This window comes from Bos indicus, chromosome 9 (assembly GCF_029378745.1).
Source record: "Bos indicus isolate NIAB-ARS_2022 breed Sahiwal x Tharparkar chromosome 9, NIAB-ARS_B.indTharparkar_mat_pri_1.0, whole genome shotgun sequence".
Taxonomy (NCBI): Eukaryota; Metazoa; Chordata; class Mammalia; order Artiodactyla; family Bovidae; genus Bos; species Bos indicus.
In genome coordinates this window covers 33,691,192-33,715,980 of record NC_091768.1, presented here as the reverse complement: position 1 = coordinate 33,715,980, position 24,789 = coordinate 33,691,192, and the positions used below count along the sequence as shown (strand labels likewise).

Here is a 24,789-nt window from a genome sequence, read left to right as displayed (position 1 = left end):
AAACCCAGTTGCAGTCAATCCTTAGGCATTCAACTCAACAAAACAGTCTCAGAGCAGGGATGGGGAGAAGGATGCTTGTGCAAATCTAGAAAGGTGCCTCTGAGTACCCTCTGTGAAGAGATGGCTGGCCCCACGTGAACTTAGGCTGGTGAGAGCTTAGAGCCTATAGTGCTCTGCTGCGGACCCCAGACCTTAATTCTAGCACTGAGCACCTAAGGGCATCCTGTCCTATAGGGTCCTGCAAGGGAGACAAGCATGGAAGCTGCCTGGGTAGCCAGCAGGAAAGACAACAGAAGGACTAACGTGCACTTGAAAACCGATCATCGGAGCCACTAGGACACTAGTGCTGAATAGGATTCATTAGAGAAAAACAGCGCTGTGAGTTCCTTCAGCCCATCTTCATTGTCTCTTCTCTCTCCAACAAAAAACTAAACGAAGAAATCTACCAAGAAACTTTCTTATTAACGTCTCTTCCCAAACCTTACTAAAGTGACCTTGTAAAGGGAATATTATAATCTCATGAGGATGAACAGATGAGAATAGATAGAGCACAAGCCAACGTTTTGGAGGAAGGAAAGCAGATGGAGGCATGGTCATTTAGCAGAGCCCATAGAAATGAAAGCTAGCTGCCTGCAGAGAAGAAGGCAAGAATTAAGAGATTTATTTTTTTTACTATGCTGCTACTAAGTCGCTTCAGTCGTGTCCGACTCTATGTGACCCCATAGACGGCAGCCCACAGGGCTCCCCCGTCCCTGGGATTCTCCAGGCAAGAACATTGGAGTGGGTTGCCATTTCCTTCTCCAATGCATGAAAGTGAAAAGTGAAAGTGAAGTCGCTCAGTTATGTCTGACTCTCACGACCCCATGGACTGCAGCCTACCAGGCTCCTCCATCCATGGGACTCTCCAGGCAAGAGTACTGGAATGGGGTGCCATTGCCTTCTCTGTTTTTTCACTATAGAACCCTATAAGTACTCTGGAATTGAAGGCAGTAAGTATCTCTGAATGCAGGGGTGAGGAGTAGGGTGAAGAGCAGGGTGAATACTTAAAAGCTTGTCTATGAGCTAACTAGAGCCCCTCACTGCATCAGGAGGCTTTCCTCTGCAAACCGCACCCCCACCCCACACACACACATACACACAGAACCAAAACAATTCCAGGTTCAAAGATACCAGTCATGCTGAGGCTCTGTGCTGAAAATGGAGAAGGGAATTAAACAAGCATCCTCATTCCGAGCCTTCAGACCCCTCAGCTCTCTTCCCTGCTTTGACTCTCTGAACTGAGGCTCATGCATTTATTGCCCAAGCAGGAGACCAGCAGACTCCTCTCTGGGGGAAACTGGCATATGCCAGGGAAGACATCCAGATGCTGTCATTAGGGGACCCCAACAGAACAGCAGGGTCCCACCTGACAACAAAAGGAAGCTGCTTGGACACATAGGCTCCAATCAGCTTCTTAGGGCTCACTATTAAATATGCAGACCGGCCACAAATTACCACACATTTGAGAAAAGCTTCTCACATTACAAACAGATCCCAGAACAAAGAGGCAAAAAGGAAGTCAAGACAATGTAGGAAGCAAATTAACACTTTAAAAAAAACACTATAATTAGTATCCTAGGAAAGATAAAAGAAGATTTTGCACGTATGGAAAAATCAGAATACTATTTTAAGAGGCAGTCAAAATATAAGAATGAGTCTGTGTAAAATTAAATTTTTAAATTCTATTTCAAAGCTGAGGAAATATACCAGAATTGAGAGCAAAGATGCAGAGTAGAAAATAGGAGAAAATAGTTAATAAAAAGATAAAACAAAGATGACTATTATCCAAGTAATGGGATTTTTAGAACAAATAAATAAAGAAAACAAAGAGTTAGTTGCCAAAGAAATGATATGAAAAAATCCCAGAACTGAAAGTCATGATTTTCCAGGCTGAGCATCCAGATGAGTAAAAAGTACCACAGATAAGGAGAAGTTCCTAAAATTTTCCAAAGAGAAGGGCAAAAAAGCAGGTCACTGATCATTTGTCCAGGAATCAGAATGGCATAAAAGGTTTTAAAGACAATCGTAGAAGCTAGAAAACAAAGACAAAGAGGATTTAGTTTTGAGGAAAAGGGATTCTCAACCTAGAACACAGCAGATCATTAATCCAGTGTGAGGGAATGAAAAAGAACATTTCCTCAAAGTGGAAAAAAAAAGAGATTTTTGCCTCTTGTGCTTTCTCTTTTCTAAAACAGAATAAAGTCATGGAATTGAGGAAATAAGGGCCCAACGTGGAAATTACCAGGGTAAACGTGAAGGAAACCCCTGGATAACAGCACTGTAGAGACCCGAAGACAAAGTGCCCGTATCAACTCCATGAGGGAAGTGTCCAGGGGAAAAATTGGGAGGAGCTGGATTATCTGATACATTTAACCATGTTGAGAAAGGATTACAGTTCTGCCAGAAAGTCTAGGTATATAGAAAGCTAAGCAAATGGGGGGAAAGAGGCATTTATTAAACTACTCGAGAAAAATCACAATCATAGTATTTGAGTATCTTAGCAAATAATAATTAAATAGGCATAGCAATGTAAACCTGCAAAGGTGATTTATCTGCAAATTGGGGTGACTGTCAAAGAATGGGGAAAATGAAGTTTTTCTATGTGTAGAGCTGATGGGGCTGGGCTGGTACATGACTACTTTTAGTCAAGAGTAGTAGTCATGACTACTCTTAGGTTAAATCTTCGCCTCTCATGGTAGACAGTCAATAGATTTCCCCCAAGGCTGAAAACTCACTGTGTACCATATACGCAGAGCACTTAGGAACACAGAGGTAAACACCAGAAGGAATGAGCAGACACCTATTTTTCACCATAAACCTTGTCATATAGTTCAGTTTTTTACGCATATAATGTGTACTTTGCTGGGTTTCTCTAGTGGCTCAGACGGTAAAGAATCTGCCTGCAATGCAGGAGACCTGGGTTCGATCCCTGAGTTGGGAAGATCCCCTGGAGATGGTAATGGCTACCCACTCCAGTATTTCTGCCTGGAGAATCCCATGGACAGAGGAGCCTGGCAGGCTACAGTCCATAGGGTGGCAAGAGTCGGACACAACTGAAGCAACTTAGCACGCATGCACGCACATGTACTTTGATAGAAATAAAAAGCAGAATTTTTAAAACTACAGATTTAAATTTCAGTTATTTGTTTTGTCTCAGGTGTTTCTCATCTGAGACCTAAAGCAAATTCCATAGGAGCTGAGACACCACCCCCGTCCCCGAGCCTGATTCAACACGCAGGTCACAGGATTTCCAGCGACCATCTGTGCGGGGTGCTGCTCTCGGCCCGGGGGAGACGGGGACGATGCACTGGGGCTGCGTGTTGTAAGAGGAACCCCAGAGCAGACAGGATCTCTTAGCATGATGGTAGGAAAAGAGAAAGTAAGGAGCTGGATGGGGGGCATGAAGGAGGATGCATGACATCAAGAGATCTGTTTTTGAGATGCCTGTGAAAATCCATACGGAAAATGTCAGCTGGGGAGGAACGTATAACCTAGTACTTGGTAAAGAAATGAGGGCTGGAAATTTCAAGTTGTGACATAAAGGCAGGTAAAATAACTACAGAGAAACTCCACACAGTCTCTGTTCTTGAGAGAACATGATTCTGGCAGCATGGTGGTGGTGGGGAACCTATTTTTCCATTAGATACTAAAAACAGGCTCAATCAGCCAGAAAAGGCCAGACATTAGCCCAGGGTTCTAGTTTGAGTAATCTAACATGAAGTAAATACAAGAATTTTTCTGATGAAAGTCGTCTAAATTTCTACCATCAGGCAAAACTGCAGTCTATTGAATTTAAAAGAAGATTAAGAGGAACTTAAAGGTCATCTGCATTACCAAACCAATAGTGTGGACCCCACTTCCTACCGGCGTCATCCGGGCTTTACGCAAATAGGTAAGAAGGTCTCCTCCTTCCATCAGTTCCAGGATAATGTACTGGGGTTCGTTCAGCAGACAAACTCCAAGCTGCTTCAGAATGTTGGGATGATTAAACTTGCTAAAAGGTGGAAACAGACAGGCAGGTTGACATGTCAGCGACAGAAGTCTTGTGAAGGCCTTTGTGAAACAGCAAATCTTTATCTCTGATTTCCTTTCAACCCCTGATTTTTTTCTCCCTCTAATAAATGAAAGCCTCCTTTTCATGCCTGCCTTACAGAGGTAATATTGCAACCCCTAGTGGCCAAGGCATGTGCATAGAATAGGCATAGTTTCAGAAGAAGTGGCATTTATATCAAGTATTTTATGTTTGGGGGGGGGAAAGTAACTTTAACTAATACCTTTCTTCAAAAGACATTTTAAAAAACACTACATTTTTGGTCATGACAAATATGAAATAATTCTCTCCCTTTTAGAGAAACAATTCAGACACGCAGTTTTGGCTACAATTGTTTTCTCAAGAGGTCAAAGCAAATAAGCCCCAGTCAAATGGTCAGAACCCACAACCTGGGACCCTGTCGACCACCGCCTCAGGGTTATTAAAATGTACCTGAGTCGTTTTCATTACTGTCAACTAACTCTAACTTGAAGACAAGTTTACCAAGACCAAGGATACTTGACTTATGATTACACATTTAGAAAAACATAAGCATATTTAAAGCTTATCAGCCTCAGAAATCCCTTGCAAAACATGCTTCTTATTGGAGGTAAAAGAAAAGACCTATTGTCTAAGGACTGCCTGTGCCCAGACTCAGAGAATCTATCATAAAAATCTATTCTACAGAATACTTGTCACTCCAGACATACTTCCTTTTAAATTTCAGCCATGCTTATTTTGAACATAATCTGTTATGTCAGCTGATTTTGAAAGTTAAAAATCCACAAATCATATGTAAAAGCTTCCTACCCATACCAAGGGGAAATTATTTCAGAACTGCCTAATACCTCATCAGATGTGCTTCCTTCAGGAATTCAATCTTCTCCTGGTCTGTGGAGCCCTTCTTCAAAGTCTGCATAACATAAAGCAAGCCAGGAATCAGTATAGCAGACATTTCTGTGAGCTAAGCAGGTTAACGGAGACAACCTTTGTTTTGTATCTTAAAAAACTATGTTCTCCAATTCCCCAGCCTTTCTTGCAAGCAAGGTGGTCATATGACTCAGTCCTGATCAATGAAATGTAAGGAGTAAATTGTTGAGGAGGTGTGTGGAAATTTTTTACTTTCCTGAACATATACATCTCACACTATCCTCCCCCTTTCCATATCCTGAATGAAGATGTGATGCTTGATTCTTTGGCAGCCATCTTGGAACCATGAGGCCCCACTCACGTACAAAGTCGAGAGAATTTCAGATACACTCGCTCTGGCTTGACACAGCGCTATACCAAAGCCAGAAGTCATCTTGTTATGTAAGAAAAAGAAACACTTGTTTAAACCACTTGAGATTAAAGTATGTTAAAATGCTTTCAACTGGAAATGGAGAGAATTTTGCAACTTCTCTGACAATTTCTCAAAGCAATAAATTCTTAACAAACAATAATCAGGATAATACTCAATTACATAAAAGATACGTCATCTGTTGATCAAAAGAAAGTTTAACAAAAATACAAGAGTATATCCAGTGCTTCCTTTTAACTGCATCAAATACACTATGATGAATAATTTTGTAGTACAGGGGTCAGCAAACTACAACCTGTGGACCAATTCTAGACTATCATCTATTTTTGTATAGTTATAATCTGAAAATAGGTGTTTCATTTTTATTTTTCTAGTTTTATTGAGGTATAATTAACTTGTTACATTTTGAAATAGTTGGAAAAAGTTATAAAAAAATAAGAGGACTGCATAACACATGAAAATCATGTGAAATGAAAATTTCCATTTTTATAAATAAAGTTTTACTGGAACACAACCACAGCCATTCATTCACATATTGACTGTGGCTGATTTCACACTGCAGTGCCAGAGCTGCATAGCCAGAACTGACACCATCTGGCTAGCAAGTCTAAAATATTTACCATCTGCTCTAGCACCAAGCACCGCAGTTCTCTTAGAGTATATTTGAAGGGGAAAACTCTCTGCTGGTCTTAGCGAATTAGTAACCTCAGAGGTAACTGTTCATAACAGAACTTATGCAGGAAATGGAAAAAGTACTGTGATTTCCGTAGCCATGGATAGACTTCTACCTTCTCCTAGTCATCTTTTCAGTCAAGATCACTCCTTTTTTCTCACTGTTATATTTAAAATAAGTCCCTGTCAATAATGCAGACGTAACAAGCCGAGGAGTTAAAAGAGCCACATTACCTTCACAGCTACTTTGGTTTCTCCACTTCCAACGCCTAAGATGTCTACCGCTGTCCCTTCATACACTTCTCCAAAGGCCCCACTTCCCAGCAAGAGACGCAGAGTCAGTTTTCCCCGAGGGAAGGCAGGAAGACTTTCAATCTCCTCTTGGGTCGGAAGAGTACTGGAAAATAACGTTATTTTTGGTCTCCCAAAATGCATACGGTTTATAAGTGGATGTGGGTGTTAGTGTTTGAGAATAAAAAAGGAGGAGAAAGGGAAGAGAAATCTCATGGCTTGGCAACACTGTAGTGCCTTCAGTGTGACATGGTGTTGTGTCTACATTCCTATTCCAGTCCTATTCCACCTTCTAGAATATTCCTTCTGTCTTCTGAAACCCAGACAGAGTGGATTACTTTACTTCTAGGCAGCTTCCTTTTGATAACATGCCTGTGAGTTCATTGCCTCAAAATTTTTCACTGTAGTTTGTTTTGTTAAAATTATCAGCTCGTATTTTCTTCAGGTCACCTATTTGTATAAAAAGCTATTGCAAATGAGTAATAAATACAGCTGGGCTCATGAGCTCAAAGCTTTTACTTTACTTCATACACCTAATCTCTCATGTAATACAAAATTTACTATGATCGCAACATCATTTCTTGTCCATCAGATTAACTTTTAGAAAGTCAAGTTTCTCACTTGGAATATTATGAGCAGGAGAAAATTCATCAGCATTAAAAATGCTTTGAGCTTTTAAAAGAGAATCTTGAAAATCAGATACACTGCATATTTTCTCAAGGAAAAGTCATCTCTGAAAAGCATATTTAAGTCACCTCTGTGTCTACTCCAAGTCCTGTGTTCTTATGTCTTTAAATAAATTTCTAGAAACAAGGCCTATGACTATATACAATCCTTTTTGCATGGAGCATAATATAGTGTCTGTCTTTTAAATGAGACATTTAAATATTGTCTTAAATTATGATGACAATGGAAGTTAAAACCTCATATATTTTAGAGAAGTTTTGTAGACAATCACCATACAATTTCTGAAAACAGAAAAAAATTGACTTAATAGCACACACAAGAGAATCCGTCTCTTCTTATTGAATCAACCATATTACCATCTACTCCCTTCCACATAGTATTTATCTCTTTGTTTTACTTATTTTTAAATTATGTGCTAAAACACTAGGAAACATTTGATTTTTGTTCATGCTTCTTAGGATAGGATAACAACATAATTTGCCATCCATCCCAGGTCACATTTGAGAATGAAAGGGGATGTTATTTTTGAATATGCCAGAAAAATGAGCATAAACCAGGACAGTCCTGGGCAACGTGGCACTCATGAACACTCTTTTTAGAGTAGCCCACAATAGGATCACAGAGTCCAACACGACTGAAGCGCCCTAGCACGCACACACTCTTCATCTAGGTGTCCCGTAATGCCAGCACAGGTTACATACTGTATCGCATAGCAGGCGTTTGCCAGCCCCACTCCAGTGGCCAGGCTTCGAAGTTCAGCCAATTCTTTGTCTTCGTTTATGAGAACCGTCAGCCCTTCCTTGGGAGTGCTTTGATTCTTTAATCTATGCCAGACTATCAAGAAAAAAAAGCATAATTTACCAAATGAAATATTGCTTTCTTTTTCTTTAGAAAAGGCTGCTAACAATACATTTTTAAAGTTTATACTGAACAACATTATTGATAGAATAACCAAATTTGATTGAAAAAAATAGGCCCATAAGAGAAAAACTAACTAAATCCAGGTAAAAAGTCATATGAAAATGTATAATTTATACCACATCACATTTTATCTCACTTCTCAGTGTAAATCTTAATATATTTCCGATTGCTGTTATAAACACGTGGAAGTATCTTACTATCAGAACTTATTTCACAAAATCACTCATAGTCTAGAATCAAAATAAACCAAAGCAAATCTGCATTATAATTGTTAGTGAACAAATTCATTTTTGAATCCAGATACATCCAGGCTATTCTCCTCAGCAGACCTAAAGGATGCTTTCTATATAACGGCATGCTTTATTTTAAAATGCAGAGTACAGAGTGTATATTCATTGTTTTTCATAATACACATACTCACGTATATAGAAAGATTATTAGAATGAAATCTACCAAGTATTAGCAATGGTCCTCCCTAGGTGTGGAATCATGGGTGATTTGTATTGTTTTCTTCATACAACAGGCAAATATTATTTTATAACCATAAAACATGTTATATTTTTCAAAGATTAAAATACATATGTCATTAAGATTGCCCATCTATACTAGAATATTGACACAAAAGTTGAAAACAGTAAGGATGCTTTGCAAGATGATGCTTAAAATTTGAACTTTATTCCACAGTAGCTTCTGTACCCAACAGGTGAGAGTTTTACGCAAGTGAAATTTCATCTGAGGGACCACACAGGAAAAGATCTTAAGTACTTATGCTAATATAATTTTTCTAAACCTGAAATGCTCTTACCACCCATCTTTCATTTTTAAAGACCCAGCTCAAGACTCCATATCCTCAGGGATGCTGTCCAAGACCTCTGCAACCTCTGCTGATATCTCATCTCTGAACTTATAAGACCAACTGTGGCTCTCAGTCAGAATGGCTGTGTCACTGTCTTCTACATTCCATTTACTACTTCCTTTTATTGCTGTTTAACACATCTGTCTTATTTTACTTTCTGCACAGGATATATCTTGAAAGTGAAAGTGAAAGTCACTCAGTCATGTACAACTCTTTGTGACCCCATGGACTATACAGTCCACGGAATTCTCCAGGCCAGAATACTGGAGTGGGTAGCCTTTCCCTTCTCCAGGGGATCTTCCCAACCCAGGGATCAAACCCAGGTCTCCCTGGGTTCTTTACCACCCAGGTGGATTCTTTACCAGCTGAGCCACAAGGGAAACCAATATGTCTTACCTCCCCCATTAAACGACAAGCTCCTGAGGTCAGCAATTATACTTTTTAATTTATTTTTAATTGGAGGATATTTGCTTTATAATGTTGTGTTGGTTTCTGCCATTCAACAACATGAATCAGCCATAAATATACATATATCCCTTCCCTCTTGAACTTTCCTCCCACTCCCCATCACACTCCTCTAGGTTATCACAGAGCACCATTACAGCTTATTTTCCTTTGCTCCCAGTGTAAGGCTCATGTTGCACAGTAGATACAACCACTCACCAAAGAGTAGGCTGTTGATGCTTATTTTAAAATCTTTGTTTCAATTTTGTATTTATAAGTATTTACGAGAACCCTCAGCACAATTAAAATTTTTAAACAATTGGTATTTTCATTATTTGAATAACTCAATCTTTCCTCATGCACTCACACAATTCTACCAGTAAAACCACATGCACTATGACTAAAAGCAAAAGAACCAGATTAGCTTAGCTCTACTCAAAAATGCATGAGTTCCACGTAGAATAAAGACCTTTAAGTCCTGAGAAAGTCAGATATCCATGAAGTGTCTTGAAAGCACAATAGGTTGTCTGAAATTATCTCACGTTCATCCACTAGAGTCATGAGTTTAGACAATGATGTACAAGTAGGCAGGCAAAGGTCAGATGAAGGATCCTTCACATAATACTCCTTCCCAGTAGGAAAGCAGACAAATAGTCAAGCCTATATGCCAACTGCCAAATATACTACAGTCATATGCATAATTCTGGAGGGGCTGGCTTAGTGGCACAAACATCAGCTGTGCAGTACTTAGACTCCCTGGAACCACAGGTTAAAATCCTGGCAGGGTCAGATGAAATTTTTAGCTTTCCAAGTTAGCTGAAGGAATCATATATTCCATATATTGTCTGCTGTGGAATGTTTGAAAAGAAATCTCAATTCAAGTTTCAACATGCTAATAGCTATGACTCTAATCAGTTTGGGGAAATAATACAGATTTAGGACATGGAGTGAAATATTAACTTTCTTTATCCTGAGGGTTCAACTTTATGTTTGTAACTTTTCCTTAAACTTTTCCCTATTTATTAAAAAAAAAAAAAGAAGAAGTCCCAATTTCCTGACTATATGCTTGAGTGTTGGTTTCTGGTAAATATCATGTCTTTTTTGTAATGCTTCAGCATGTCAGAGGCTCATATGTTAATGACAGAGTGACTGTGTATCTTATAATCCAAATCAGGACATTTTAGGAGACTGAAAGAAAGTAGTAGTAATGACTATAATGGAATGATGGGGATAAAGCAGGATGTATAATCAACTATGATAACCTGAGAGTGAAAGTCTCTCGGTCATGTCCGACTCTTTGTGACCCCATGGACTATATAGTCCATGGAATTCTCCAGGCCAGAACACTGGATAGCATTTTCCTTCTACAGGGGATCTTCCCAACCCAGGGATCAAACCCAGGTCTCCTGAATTGCAGGCGGATTCTTTACCAGCTGAGCCACAGGGGAAGCCCAAGAATACTAGAGTGAGTAGCCTATCCCTTCTTCAGCAGATCTTCCCAACCCAGGAATCGAACCAGGGTCTCCTGCATTGCAGGCAGATTCTTTACCAACTGAGTTACCAGGGAAGCCTGATGTATGATAACCTGATAGGTCTAATGTTTAATCACCTTTTGGGGGCTTGTCCCTGTATTTTCTCATTATTAAATGTTTAAATAAAGACTTTTAAGACTAACGTATTAGTATAAAATTAGTGATGAGAAATAGCTAGCTTTCTATCAATCTAGCCAAACTGCTCTACTTTCCTGGTTATTTACAAATGAGCAGAGATTTGAAACAAATAGACCAGACATCCAAAAGTGAGAGTGAATGCTACAAGCCAGAAATGGATCTTCTGCAAGAGGCCCTGTTCATTTTAAACTGGGCTGTCTGCTTGGAGACCCAGACTATCCTGAACAAGGGTATCACTGGTCTCCCTTTAATCCTCCACTTTTTTTATACCCAGAGTTATTTTTCTTTTACTTTTTTCAAACTATAAGTTACAAACACTTGTTATATAGCCAATCTGTAATTCTGTTTTAAAAAAGGCTAGAAGTTGGTGCCTTAGCAAGTGGTTTTACCTAAAGAATACTGTGAAGTATAAATATGGATATACTTTTCATAAAATGGTTACCCCAGATTAGAAAAAAAAAATTCACAGGGTTTAGTGGTTATTGAAGCATAGCCAAAGGTAACATTGTGAATTTCATGAATCTATTTCATGTAGAAAGTTAATCAGATATAAATTAAACTCAGATAAATCAATTAATACGATCAAGTAAGCAGTTTATTACCTATTGATGTATTTTTAAATCTATTATACTTACCAAAGATTAATGGGATTGTAATAACCAGAAATATTCCAATTATAATAGTAAGTATAAAGCTTGTTTCTGGTATCCAAAAACCATCTAATAAAATAAATGAGAAAAAGAACATAATTCAAAGAGTAAAACTCGACTGCCTCAGTATTATGCCAGAATATGCCAAAGTTAGCCCCTACTGAATTTTTGCAAGCCAATAGTTAAACCATCAGTAGCTTGAAATCATCCATGGAGAGAGTATATTTACACTGTGAGTAATCAAAGTCAAGGGTTTTTTTCTCTTTTTTCATTTCCAGTGATCTGGTTTCCAATATATCATTGGGATATACCCACCCTATTTTCTACTTTAAAATGGTTGATAAAACATGAATAATCTTTTTAATGAATTTGGGACAAAGAAGTCTCAACTTTCATTTATCATATAGTTGGGAATATCATTTCCTCTATAACGTCTTCATATACATTTAATTCCATGAGTATTTAACCGAAGAATATAAACATGAAAACATGATGTGTGTGTGTGTGTGTGTGCTTGCTAAGTCACTTTTGTCTCATGGCTGACTCTGTGGGACCCTATGTACTGCAGACTGCCAGGCTCCTCTGTCCACGGGATTCTTGAGGCAAGAATACTGGAGTGGATTGATGTGCCCTCCTCCAAGGGATCTTCCGAGCCAGGGATCAAACCGACACCTCTCACATCTCCTGCGCTGGCAGGCGGCTTCTTTGCCACTAGCGCCACCTGGTGAAAACATGGCACCTGCTCTTAGTTTCACTGAGAAAAGAAGACTTGGGGACCAGGGCTAGGCAATCTATGGCATGCAGGCCACATGTGGCCATAGTAACCTGATTTTGCACTACTCATGAACCAAGAATAATTTTTACATTTTAAAAATATGATCAGGAAAAAAAGAAGATGCTACAGAGACCGAATGTAGCCTGAAAAGCTTAAAATATTTACTATTTGGTTCTTTCGGAAAAGGTTTGTGGAGCTCTTCTCCAGGTAACTAACTATAATACAAATAAGAATGACTTCAGTTTTGCATAGAGTAATGTGCTGTGTGTGTCTAAGGAGCAGCAGATAAGCATCACAATGGGTACTGATGGATGAGAAGAATTTCAATTGACAAAGTAAGGGAAAGAAAATCCCAGTTAAGGGCAAGTGGTAGGTGGTACAAGCCTGCATTTGAGGCTGAGGGAACATACTTCATGGAAGTTTGTTTGTTTGTTTGTTTGTTTACCAGTTTGGTATGGCTATAGCCGTAAGGATAAATATTGGGAAAGAGGAACCACAATCGAAGGGCAAATCATGGAAGGCCTTAAATGCCACAGAAAAGTTTGTACTAGCTTCTGAAGGCAGTGAATGGAGAGCCATTTCAAGATTTTCAGAGAGCGGTGCAGTGATCCAGCTTGTGCTTCAGCTGGATTAGCTGTCAGGAGTGGGGTTAAGCCAAGAGCACGGGCAAGAAGTGGTAGCTTAAGTTAGGAAAGCCAAAGTAGAAACAGGAAGAAGGGAACTTAGTAGATAGAAATCAAGATAATAAAGTCAACAGAACTTGGTGACTGAATAGAGGGGAAAATCAAACATGGTACTGAGATTTCTAACCTATGTGATCAGAAAGACGATGCATTATAAACAAAAATAGGCTACCCAGTGGAAGATGTAGATATTGGGGAAGAGACAAAGTTGAGTTTCAGGTGTGTTGTGTAGCAGATGAGAGAACCAGGAACAGAAAATAAGGCGGGATAAAAACCAGACTGCGAACAACCTTGGAAGTCCATCTAGGAGCATGGACTTCATGCAGTAGGCATTAAAGATCAGCTGACGGTTACTGAGGAGAAAAAGGACATGTTGATATTGATGTTTCAGGAAGCTCTCATCACATAAAATGAATAGTTCAATAGTTTCTATGGTAGTTTGGTGAAGTTATATAGTCACTCAATTACTGCTAATGCTGAGAATACATTTATCTTTATCTCTGAATCCTTGTGTAATAAGTTAGTATGTAGACAGACATGGTAACATACCTCCAACTAATGTAATATCCTCACTGATTCCACTATATTCACCAAACCCCAGATGATTTACAGCTGCTACTCTGAACTGAAATGTTCCTTTCAGGTTTTTGGACTTCCATGTGCAAATGCTATTACATGAGCCATTAAATGCCATCTTCCATGTTAAATTCTGGTTCCTTGAATCATTTGAAGTGCTCTTTCTGCAAAAAAAAAAAAAAAGAGCAGAATCATAAATACAGGAAATATACAAGACAATATATGTGTTATTTCTAGATGCTCATATATCATTTTAATGACAGAACTCCAGAGCGTCTCCTGTTGCACACTTTGCCCTTGATCTCATTCCTCTCACATGGTTTGGCTACAGAACATAGCAGAGTCTTATAAAGTCATCCCAGCAATGCCTGGAGCCAACCAACTCAGCCCATCTGGAAAATGACGAATAATCAATGGCTGAGAGACAGCTGAAGAGCCTCTTCTTACTACTGGAGCGTGCAAACTTTCTTCAGAACTCCAAACACATAAGACAATGATTTCATACTTTTTAACTGGAAATTTTTAAATTTTTCTTAATTTTCAGTCTCTTATGCTACCTATCATTTACTGATACCATATCTGGATAAAATACAGAACATAAAATTGAAAAAGAAAATAAAATAGTTCGGCTACCAAAATTATCATTGTATCTGAGATTCCGAGCCTCATTGCTTCCAATTAGCCTACACCCTACCTCAGTATCAGTCCTCATTACTCTCCCTAATGAAACATGGGAAGAGAACAGAGCTGGGTTCAAAAGACATACTAAAATGACTTTTAACAGAATCATAGACTGAAGGTAAGCTCAAGGCCTTCCCATTATGTCTTTTCTGACAATGACCTTTTCAAGTCTGAGAAGGTCTAAAACTTTTCAGACCACAGCAGTTTTAGGGCATGGTACCAACCCACAGTCAGCTTGAAGATAAATAATGGAAGCCAGTTCTGCTCCCACTAACTGAATGAGTGTCCTGAAAGAGTACCAAGGACAGCAAGAGCTGAGCCTCCAAGGGACAGAGGATGAGCTAGGACATCAGGAGGACCAAGACAGCAGCGATGGTTACAACTGTGACCAGCAGCTAAGTGTCCTTGGGACCATCCTAAGTAAAGCTGTGGGACATTGTTTCTCCTGCATCATGTGAAGCCTCATGTTGGGAACTGGCAATTTCAATTTTCAACCCAAACAACTCTGATCCAAAAGAAAGACCTTTAAACATGTATAAAGTGGTAAAACAATTATCCTTCAGTTAAAAATAAATACATTTTTTAAACGTATAAAGTGGCTCTTCACAGACATTGGCCACTAAGGAAGAGAAGGAAGACTTTTTATACTGGTTGAGTACCTTCTATTCACAACACATCATACAGGGGCTTTTCCTATGCTGTATCATTTCACTGAATCTTCACAACAACCTGAAGAGGTAGATATCATCATCTCGTTTTACAGATGAGAAAGCTCAAGTTCAAAAAAGAAATAGAGCAAGGATTTTAAATAGTCTATGTACTGGGTTGGCTAATCCCCCTCAAAATTCATGCCACCCAGACCTTGTGAATGTGACCTTGCTTGGAAACAGAGTCTTTTCCGATGTAATTAAGCCAAGATGAGATGGTCCTAGTTTAGGGTGGGCCCTAAATCCAATGACCAGTGCCCTCTTAAGAAGAGACACACACAAGGAGAACACATGAGACCACAGAGCCAGACTGGAGCGATGCATGTACAAACCAAGGAAAGCCAAGGATTGTGGCCCATCACCGAAAGCTGAGAAGAGGCAAGGAAGGATGCTTCCCTAGAATCCATCCTGCCAAGACCTTGACTTAAGACTTCCAGTCTCCAGAACTGTGAGAGAATATATATCTGTTGTTTTAAGCCACCTAGCTGGTGGTACTTTGTTCTGGCTGCCCTGGGAAACTCATGCAATCTACTCAGCTCCCAAGTGCATGCACTTTGCACTAAGACCACCAGTACACCATGAGCAAATACACACAAATGTCCTGACCGAAGAAGTTACTCTGAGATACTATGAGATCTTCTGAGATAGATGACACTTTATATTATTCTACAGTCCCTCTCCTGAGAGTAGAGACTTGGGGGCAAGGAAATGCAGAGTATTTACGGAGCTATGCACTAAACATGTTACTTAGGGGAATACACTGCAGTGCTCCTAGCAAGGCTATGGTTTGGCCTGGTTGGTGAACATAACTACAGTCATAGACCACCAAGACAGTTCTACAGGTCAGAATGTACTTCACTCTGCATTTTGTTTTTAAAAAGTACCAGACATTTCAAGAAGTTTTCAGTTAGAAATAAGCAAACATAATTCTCTAGTGTGAGCAGGAAATTTTTTTAAGGTTATGGGAATGCCAGAGCAAGATGAAGCAAAAATAGATCTAAAGCTCAAGTTGCCAGGACTATAATTATGGAAGTGACTTTTGTCCTTGGAGCTTCTTAAAAGATGGTTTCATAGTCCCGTGAGGGGAGTGTCTGTGGAATTTGGAATTCTCTCCTCAAGCTGGCACGAAATCAGCTCATCTGAGCCAGTTATGATTCACAGAGCTCCCCATACTGGCCGGATCTGAGGTTGCATATGTTCATCAGGTTTTCATCGAAGGCACAATTTTAGTCCCTGGGAACACACTACAAACTGTAACCTTGAAAATGGAGAGAGAATCCTGGGTTGCCTGTACACAACAGACCATTTCGGGTCTTGACTTGACTTTACCTTCTGAAATATACCAGCTCATTGTCAGTTCTCACTAGATCTTATTCATCTTTCTAAAACAAATCAGTCTCAGAAATTTATATACATACCATCATCTAACATCAAACATCAATTTAGCTTCTTAAACAGAATCAATATCAAGTAAATATTAGGTGCATGCTCAAAAGACTGAGTTGTTTCCACTGACAAGCTGTTGCAGATTTCTGAGAAGAATGACTATCTGCCTTGTAACTGAATGCCAAGGCTGACCACTAGGAATTGTGCAAAGAATGTAATGAGGCATGCAAGACCCTTAAACTAAAGATCCCTTATGTTTACTTATAAATACACATTCATAAATATTGTTAATTTTGATCTAATAATACCTTACAATCAACTGCTTAGGTCTTTGTAATTTACAAAGCACTTTTGTAAACAGACATACCTGATTTCAAGGATATAGTACATAAGTCTGCTTCCATTATCATCAGATTTTTCCCACTGTATTGAATTTTTACTCCCTTCTAATAATTTTGGAATCCCTGGTTTACTTGGGAGTCCAGCTTTGGAAACAAAAGAAAATTTGATTGATATGTTAGAAGTATAAAATATTCTGCATAACATCTTTCTATAGACAACATTTACTAAGAGAAAAGCCAAATACATTAAAGAAATATTCATAAATACGTTCATATGAGTGCATATGTTTAAGTGAGTACGTGAAGATTTTTATTAGTGATGGATTAGATAGATTTATGATAGGAGTAACAATAGATCTTCAGAGAAGGTGATGGCACCCCACTCCAGTACTCTTGCCTGGAAAATCCCATGGATGGAGGAGCCTGGTAGGCTGCAGTCCATGGGGTCGCGAAGAGTCGGACACGACTGAGCGACTTCACTTTCACTTTCCACTTTCATGCATTGGAGAAGGAAATGGCAACCCACTCCAGTGTTCTTGCCTGGAGAATCCCGGGGATGGGGGAGCCTAGTGGGCTGCCGTCTATGGGGTTGCACAGAGTCAGACACGACTGAAGTGACTTAGCAGCAGCAACAATAGATCTTAGCCTGACACAAAATAAGTGATGCAAGTAAAAAAGATGATTGTAAGATTTGGAGCATTTTCCACTGATTCTTACAGGGATCAACTTGGAGTTATGGTATAGCTGTTAAAACACTGGTTAATTTAATATACTTGTTAGATTTTTTATTTTTAACATCTGGTTGTAGTAGTCTATACGTAAATATTTGAACACCCAGTGACACTGTTTTCATTTACTTCTTACTACAAAATACCATAGCTAGACAGAAAATCAGAATAATGAAAGGTGAAATAATTTTTCCCAGTTTAGGATCCTGCAAAACCAGAAGAGTATTATCTCATTACTGCCTGTAAGAAACCCCTACCCCTTCTCAATTTCTTCAGTCAGTCTCTAAAGATAGTCATTTACTCTTTTAAGAAAAATCTCAACCTCTAGGATTAGTAAAGTAAGCGATGAGAAAAGAATTGAGAAATGTCCAGAGTTTCCCAAGTGTTGACTATGTTAGTACTCACCTTTAGTCTTAAAACTTCCCGGAAGCGAGGTGCTGTTTGCTCCTGTCCTGTACACCACCACTGCTCGGACGTTATAGGACGCGTAAGGCTGTAGGTCTGTGATGTTACAGACATAAGCAGGACCTTGGCTGCACGAAGCTTTAACATGGTAAAACTCACTGTGCTTCCACTAGGAAAAGAAGTCTCAATTAACATTTTTGTTTCTTTAAGAAAAACTTCTTAAACATAGAAATTCAAAAGCCTATAGCAAGCATTAAAGCTTAAAGTTTATACTAAAATAAGAACTTCTTTATTATTGCAAGGTCCCAGATAGTATTCCCTTCCACCAACAGCAATTTTATTTTTTATGACAAGCTGTAAGTTACTTGAACAATGGTCCCGAGGATAAGTCCAAGGTGAGATGTGCACCTCTGACTGTTTATCATCGGGAGGATTATTTGGCTTCTCGGTATCCCTAATCATAGGCTTCTTTATCAAATCAGGATGGCTAAGGATGCAAATTCATAGCTGAAGGGAAATGATGGATTAAAACTGTGATATTTTCAAGTGCACACATTTGCTGATTTCAAAGTAGTAATATTTTCACAATATTTCACATTCTGAAGAGGTCCACAGTGACTTATAAGTGAAAACATTTAATTTTTCCTCCCCACACCCTCTTCAGGCATCTAAGCAACATTCCTTATTTTTCTACATAGGAAGCCTAGTTCCCTAAAAGAAGGAAATCTTTGCCTATTGTCACTCAATCACTAAGTAGCAAGGTTAGAAGTTAAATATAGGAAATGTTACTTTCATTTCACTGGGTCTGTAATTATAGCTATATTAAAATTTTTTCTCTGAAGCACTGCTTTTAAAGAATCTGTGTGTTTTTAAATATCTGTGTATTTTAAATAAGATACAAGATCCTTAATATCTTATATGAAAACGATGACTTTTTTCAACACACAAATAGGAGAAGACAGAGGATACGGCATTCTGTCAAGGGTTCTTCATGTATTTTCCCCAGTACAGTTTCCTAAGAAGATCAGTTTCCATAAATAAACCTTACTTTACATCTCCTTTTTCATTTAGCATTCACAAGGTCATGCCATTTCATTGGATGGGCACTTTATATTAGTTTTCTATTCAGTTAGAAATAATTCAGTATAGCCCCTTCAGGAAGTAGATCACCTTATTACAGAAAGAAAGAGGAACAGAAGGAACGAAAAGAAAAACCAGAAATGCTGATGTCAGAGACATTTCCTGTTAGACTCCTAAGTGTCTCAGTCTCACTGATTCATATAGCCTAATGAAATAATGCAGATGCAGAATAATATTTATTCTGAACCTTCTGAGGGGGGTGAGGGGGAAGGAGGAAGGGAGATGTTGAGTCCTGGCTGAAAAATTTTAGCCCTTTTTGGTCCTGCCTCCTTAATGCCTCCTTCAGTGAGTAGTCTAGATGGCCCAATATCCCACACCACTCAGAAATCATAAGAACTCCTTGGAATGTCAGGGAGATATTTGGCCAAGGGTTTTGCTAGAAAACTGTAGAGTATTGACCTCACCACAGCAATGAATGTTCTGGGCCGATCACTAACTTGTAGAGATGCCATGGGCTACCCCAGTAAACCTCAAGGGAGTTGGGATCTTCATTCATCATAGGCCAACAAGTGCAGGGGGGAAGGCTACCAGAGAGGATTTCCAAATTATTGAGCAAGGGTGTGAGGGAAATGGTGCAGACTATGTCTCAGAGACAGAAATTTCGGAAATGTCCAGTTCTGGTAGGGATTCCCCTGGACAGCTAAAAAAAGACAATTTTAATGAATTTTCATGAAAAAAATTTACCAAAGCAAAATTATTTATTCCTCCTCAATCTTAAATTGAATGTGTTCTTTTTCTGTGCATTATTATAATAAAGCATCTATGAAATCTAAAGACCAAGATAAAAGGTTAGCCCTTGTGCTCTAAGACTCTCATTTTTCCATGTAAGGAAAAGATGAAGACTGGAAGTTTATCTTTTTCTCCCTTTTCAGAAAGGAGAAGGGCGGAGGTGGAAAGGAACAAAAAAGATTAATTAAAATATGCATATTCACCTTTGCCACTCACCCCTCAGAGTTTCCGTGTGGAGTTACAAGACTATTTCTAACTTCCTACCATGATAAGGTAGGTTCAACTTGCTCAAAAGAAATAGACCTTCCAACTAGATGGCATCACCAACCCTCTCAGAACACAGCCTTCTACATTAGTACTTGTAGGTGATCATGCACGTAGAAGTTACCATCTTACATTTTCAGCTTCATGGTTTCTCAAGCGGTCTATCTAAAAACCTGTTCTGAGCAAGGGTAGAGGAGGTCTTGACACAAAAGCATCATATGAAACTCATGAGGACAGAACCAGGTGGCCCCTGTCTGCTGCCCCTCTCCTAAACTTTAAGAAGTGGGGTGGGTGGTGATGACTCATGTTCCTTCTGCAGAGGGACTAAGGAAAGCCTCTGTACCGATGAGTCAGCAATGAGGCAGAGGGTCCTCCCCTGCCCAGCTGTGATTCTGACTCATTGGGCCACCTGCCTGAGTGTCTAGCCTCTCATCAGTAACACGAGAGGCTGGAATCACCTCTAAGGTCCTTCGTCAGTTCACACCTTTGATATGGGAAATGAACTTTACATCCCTCCCCTTGACTTCAAGCTGAACCGCATTCAGTTCAGTGCAGTTCAGTCGCTCAGTCGTGTCCAACTCTGCGTCCCCATGAATCACAGCACGCCAGGCCTCCCTGTCCATCACCAACTCCTGGAGTTCACTTAAACTCATGTCCATCAAGTCGGTGATGCCATCCAGCCATCTCATCCTCAGTCATCCCCTTCTCCTCCTGCCCCCAATCCGTCCCAGCATCAAGATTTTTCCAATGAGTCAACTCTTCTCATGAGGTGGCCAAAGTATTGGAGTTTCAGCTTTAGCATCAGTCCTTCCAAAGAACACCCAGGACTGATCTCCTTCAGAATGGACTGGTTGGATCTCCCTGCAGTCCAAGGGACTCTCATGGGTCTTCTCCAACACCACAGTTCAAAGGCATCAATTCTTTGGCGCTCAGCTTTCTTCCCAGTCCAACTCTCACATCCATACATGACCACTGAAAAAACTATAGCCTTGACTAGACAGACCTTTGTTGGCAAAGTAATGTCTCTTACTTAAATAGATGTCCCCCAAAAAGATGATCCTTCAATTTCTCCAATTTAAAACTGAATTTTTATGAAATGACTATTTTCTAAATAGGTAACAAATCATCATAAACATGCTCAATGGAAAAAATCAAATTAAACTATGGTCTTGGTCTTATCAACTTAATACTTAGAGCAACTTATCACTGCTGTTTCTTATTTTTCATAGTTTTTATCTAAAAGTACAAAGATTCTAAAAGTACAAGACTCTAAAAAATATTTTATATAGTAAAATTTTAAAACCTCTGGGGAGCAACTTCATTTTTTAAAAAAATGAAGTCATGACCATATTGATTTGTTTTTACAAAACACTCCTAACCAGTCTTTATAAACACGGACACACAAATATATAGTAGTGAAAAATGCAATGTCACAATTATAAAAACTCAATAATCTATTAAGTATGTCAATATAAAAATCAGTGTAGATTTTCCTTAGAAGTGAATTAATTAGATTAATTGATGCTTAAATTCAGTGGATCTCTTTACATTGGTTAATGCATGAAGATTTTTGAATGAAGAACTATTTAAAGTTTTCAAGCCAAGATCCAACTACTTTACAATAAACTAGTTTATCACTTACTTCTTTCCTGTTGCTATACAGTCCTTAAATGGTTGAAAGAACATTTATAAACAGATTTTAGGTTTATGCTTGTTCAGTTTTTTCCATTTTTTTTTCCATAGAATAAAACAAATTGCTACGGACTTCAAACCAGAGAACCATGCTGATAACATCTAAAGTAAGTAAAACATTATGAAACCAGTAAACCGTAATTTATACTCTTTTATGTGGAGCCTTTTAAGAGCAAATTAATCTCTCTGGGAATTTTTTCCATCAGAAATCAGTCTAGATAGCTTACCACATCCACCTGGAAAATCTGAACCAATGAATGTTGTCAAATATATCACTCATTTAATACAAGTGAATGCCCTCAAGATATTTTTTGGAAAAAGCCTTTTGATTTATTCTGTAGCATAAAACAAAGATTTGCATTAAAAGGGTACGTTGAGATGTACCTTTTGGAGTTCAAACCAAAATCTGATGGGGTGAACATTTGATGGAGCCTTCCAATGTAACTGCAAACTAGTGTTCTCTGGAAGAAAGGCGTAAGGTTTCTCTGGCGAGTCAAATGTTTCCACACTGACAGGGTGACTCTCCGCACACCACATTTCCTCGGCATGGCAGGCCAGAACCTTTTAGTAAAAGAGAACAATTGCTTAACCTTTCTCGAACCTTACTCTCGAGAGTGGTAATTAAAGTACCCAATCCACTGGCCGTACCTTTAACACATAGAGTTTTCTACCAGACAGTCTAGTAACGAGGAGAGAGAGACTTCCATCTGGATATTCACTTTGCCTTAGTGGAATCTCTGGAATGGGAGCCAGATGAGAGATTGCCACCTGATAGCGGACGGACTCTCTTGGTCCATTTGGCTTGTGAGATTCCCGCCAGGATATAACGAGGCTGGTGTCTGACTGCACGGTTGTGTTAATGAGCCAAACTGCCTCTGGTACTGAAATAAATAGCAGTGCACAATAAAGGATGTTGCAACAGCATTGCAAGATGGAAAGAAGTCATAGGGTCTTGGTTGAGGAATAAGCGTATCATGTGAGCAGAATGAATGACAGATGTTCCAAGGGAAAGCCAGCCTCTTATATAACGGTAAGCTACCAGGCTGCCTGAAAGGCTCTCGCTTATTTTTGACTAATGACTAAATCATTCTCTGACTCCAGCTCAAGGATCTGGCCAATGCTGGTGAGTTTTGTGAACGCCATCGGAGACATGTGAAAGAAATGGCATTTCCTCATCATAATCGTCACCTCTTACAACACATTTTCAGACTCTAAATCCATTTTTTTAAGGCAATGAGGTTCCATGACTTTGTATCTCAGTAGCCCTCGGTAAAATTCACATAGATCTATGGCTGATTCATGTTGAGGTTTGACAGAAAACAACAAAATTCTGTAAAGCAACTAAATTAAAACTTCAATTAAAAAATAAACAAAAATTTTAAAATTCACATAGAGAAAAAGTTTGACTTTCCTGGGTCTCACCACGTGTACAGAGGTCTGTAAACATACAGGAAGAGAGTGACACTGTGTGGTGAGACCAAAGAATGTGTTTCCAGTAACACAGAATTGGTTATGATGTTTTGCTATATAGTTGCTTTTCATTTCGATGGAATGTTATCCATCATCTTCTGGTGTTAGAGAGGAAGGATGTCATCAGAATATTCTTCTACAAACACATTTTTCTTACTAAGTTTAAAAAAACTCACATAAGAAAGATTTCTTAACATCCAGATAAAAACCGAATATAAGCTCATACATCACATTAATTGCAAAATCCCACTCTAGAAACCCACACCATGCCCATAACTCACCTCCACTTTTAGTTTTTCCCCAAATCTCTTTTCCCAGAGGTATTTGTTCCAAAGGATCTGAATAATAATTCTTTACAGCTATCTGTATCATATATGTTGAAAATGGTTGTAAACCTTCAATAAGGGCTATACTCCCCTGAAATTCCTGTAATTAATTTTAAAAAATCAATATCTTATTCTTATTTTTTGTACAAATGGGGAGAAATTATTTAATCAAAGAGAGAAAAAGGAAAAGACTCATATTTTTTAATTTATTTTTAAATCTTGGATCATGACTGACGGTCTTCATTGTCCTAATCTGCCCAGACCTGAGTTGTTTAATGTTTCCAGGAATAAATGCCAAATGATTGGCAGCCCTCAGTCAATTGTGACTTAATTATTTCATGTAGGATGTTAAATTCCCAGAGGACAAAACTGTCTTATTAGCGTTGCATTAGAAATTCAGCAGGAAGGTATTGTGAGAATGTGACACATAAGTTAATACAGTAAGCTACGTTACCTAATCATTCTTAGAAATAAAACTTAAGAAACTGAAAAGGCTCTCCTTAAACCAATGGTTCTCAATTTTGGTTATACTTTGGAATCATCTGGGGAACTCTAAGAAAACACTGAGGCCTGGGTCCCACCCCTAGAGATCTGATCACATTAGTCTTAGGTGAAGCATGTGCTCAGAGACTTTACAAACTCCAGTGAACCATCAAGGTTGAGAACCACTCACAGCCTTTGATCCTTATTAATCACTGTGAAGCCAAAATGATAGATTAGCTCTAATAAGAGAAATGCCAATGCCAGTCTTAGTCAGCCAAATGATTAATCTGTCTCTGAAACAACTCCTTTTAGAAATGTGTAAAGAAGATTAAAATAGACAAAATTCAAAAATAAATAATGTATTTTTTTTAAATAGACAAATGAAGTAACAAGAATCAGATGTACTTTCTGTCAAAGAGTACAGTGCTTGTTACCTCCAATAGATGATGGTCAATTTCACCTTTTGACTTGATCAAAATATAAGTACAAAGAAAAATACTAGAAATACATGATTCCATCACATGGAATTGGAACATTGGTGATGGAATCACTGGGTTCCATCATTGATCAGTGATGGAATGAATTGTGTCCATTCTTTCATTCAAGAAATACCTAGTAAATGCCTATACAATGGCAAGTATTATGCTAGGAATACAATGATGGATAAAAAGGTGAGTGAGTGAGTGAAGTCGCTCTGTCTTGTCGGACTCTTTGCGACCCTGTGGACTGTAGCCCACCAGGCTCCTCTGTCCATGGGATTCTCCAGGCAAGAGTAGTGGAGTGGGTTGCCATTTCCTTCTCCAGGGGATCTTCCCAACCCAGGGATCAAACCCAGGTCTCCAG

At 38.9% G+C, this 24,789-nt stretch overlaps 1 protein-coding gene and 1 long non-coding RNA gene across 8 annotated transcripts in view; one reads left to right on the top strand and one right to left on the bottom strand.

Moving 5' to 3' along the window:
• The window catches only part of ROS1 (ROS proto-oncogene 1, receptor tyrosine kinase), a 119,604-nt gene that overhangs the window by 21,414 nt on the left and 73,401 nt on the right, over positions 1 to 24,789 (bottom strand). For 4 of the 5 annotated variants that reach the window (XM_070795922.1, XM_070795920.1, XM_070795923.1 and 1 more), the window contains exons 29-39: positions 23,419 to 23,563; positions 22,316 to 22,548; positions 22,052 to 22,228; positions 17,843 to 18,011; positions 16,736 to 16,853; positions 13,568 to 13,758; positions 11,546 to 11,629; positions 7,721 to 7,853; positions 6,276 to 6,438; positions 4,918 to 4,982; positions 3,904 to 4,033 (exon numbers count right to left, since the gene is read on the bottom strand). In XM_070795922.1, coding sequence (XP_070652023.1) covers positions 3,904 to 4,033; positions 4,918 to 4,982; positions 6,276 to 6,438; positions 7,721 to 7,853; positions 11,546 to 11,629; positions 13,568 to 13,758; positions 16,736 to 16,853; positions 17,843 to 18,011; positions 22,052 to 22,228; positions 22,316 to 22,548; positions 23,419 to 23,563 — 1,608 coding nt within the window. Of the gene's footprint in view, positions 1 to 3,903; positions 4,034 to 4,917; positions 4,983 to 6,275; positions 6,439 to 7,720; positions 7,854 to 11,545; positions 11,630 to 11,652; positions 12,282 to 13,567; positions 13,759 to 16,735; positions 16,854 to 17,842; positions 18,012 to 22,051; positions 22,229 to 22,315; positions 22,549 to 23,418; positions 23,564 to 24,789 lie in introns of those variants that run through there. The other variant, XM_070795924.1, reaches the window with a different exon arrangement.
• The window catches only part of LOC139184900 (uncharacterized), a 124,091-nt gene that overhangs the window by 34,604 nt on the left and 64,698 nt on the right, over positions 1 to 24,789 (top strand). For 2 of the 3 annotated variants that reach the window (XR_011568420.1, XR_011568419.1), the window contains exons 2-3: positions 3,810 to 3,931; positions 21,719 to 21,774. This is a non-coding gene — a long non-coding RNA (uncharacterized lncRNA). Of the gene's footprint in view, positions 1 to 3,221; positions 3,404 to 3,809; positions 3,932 to 21,718; positions 21,775 to 24,789 lie in introns of those variants that run through there. The other variant, XR_011568421.1, reaches the window with a different exon arrangement.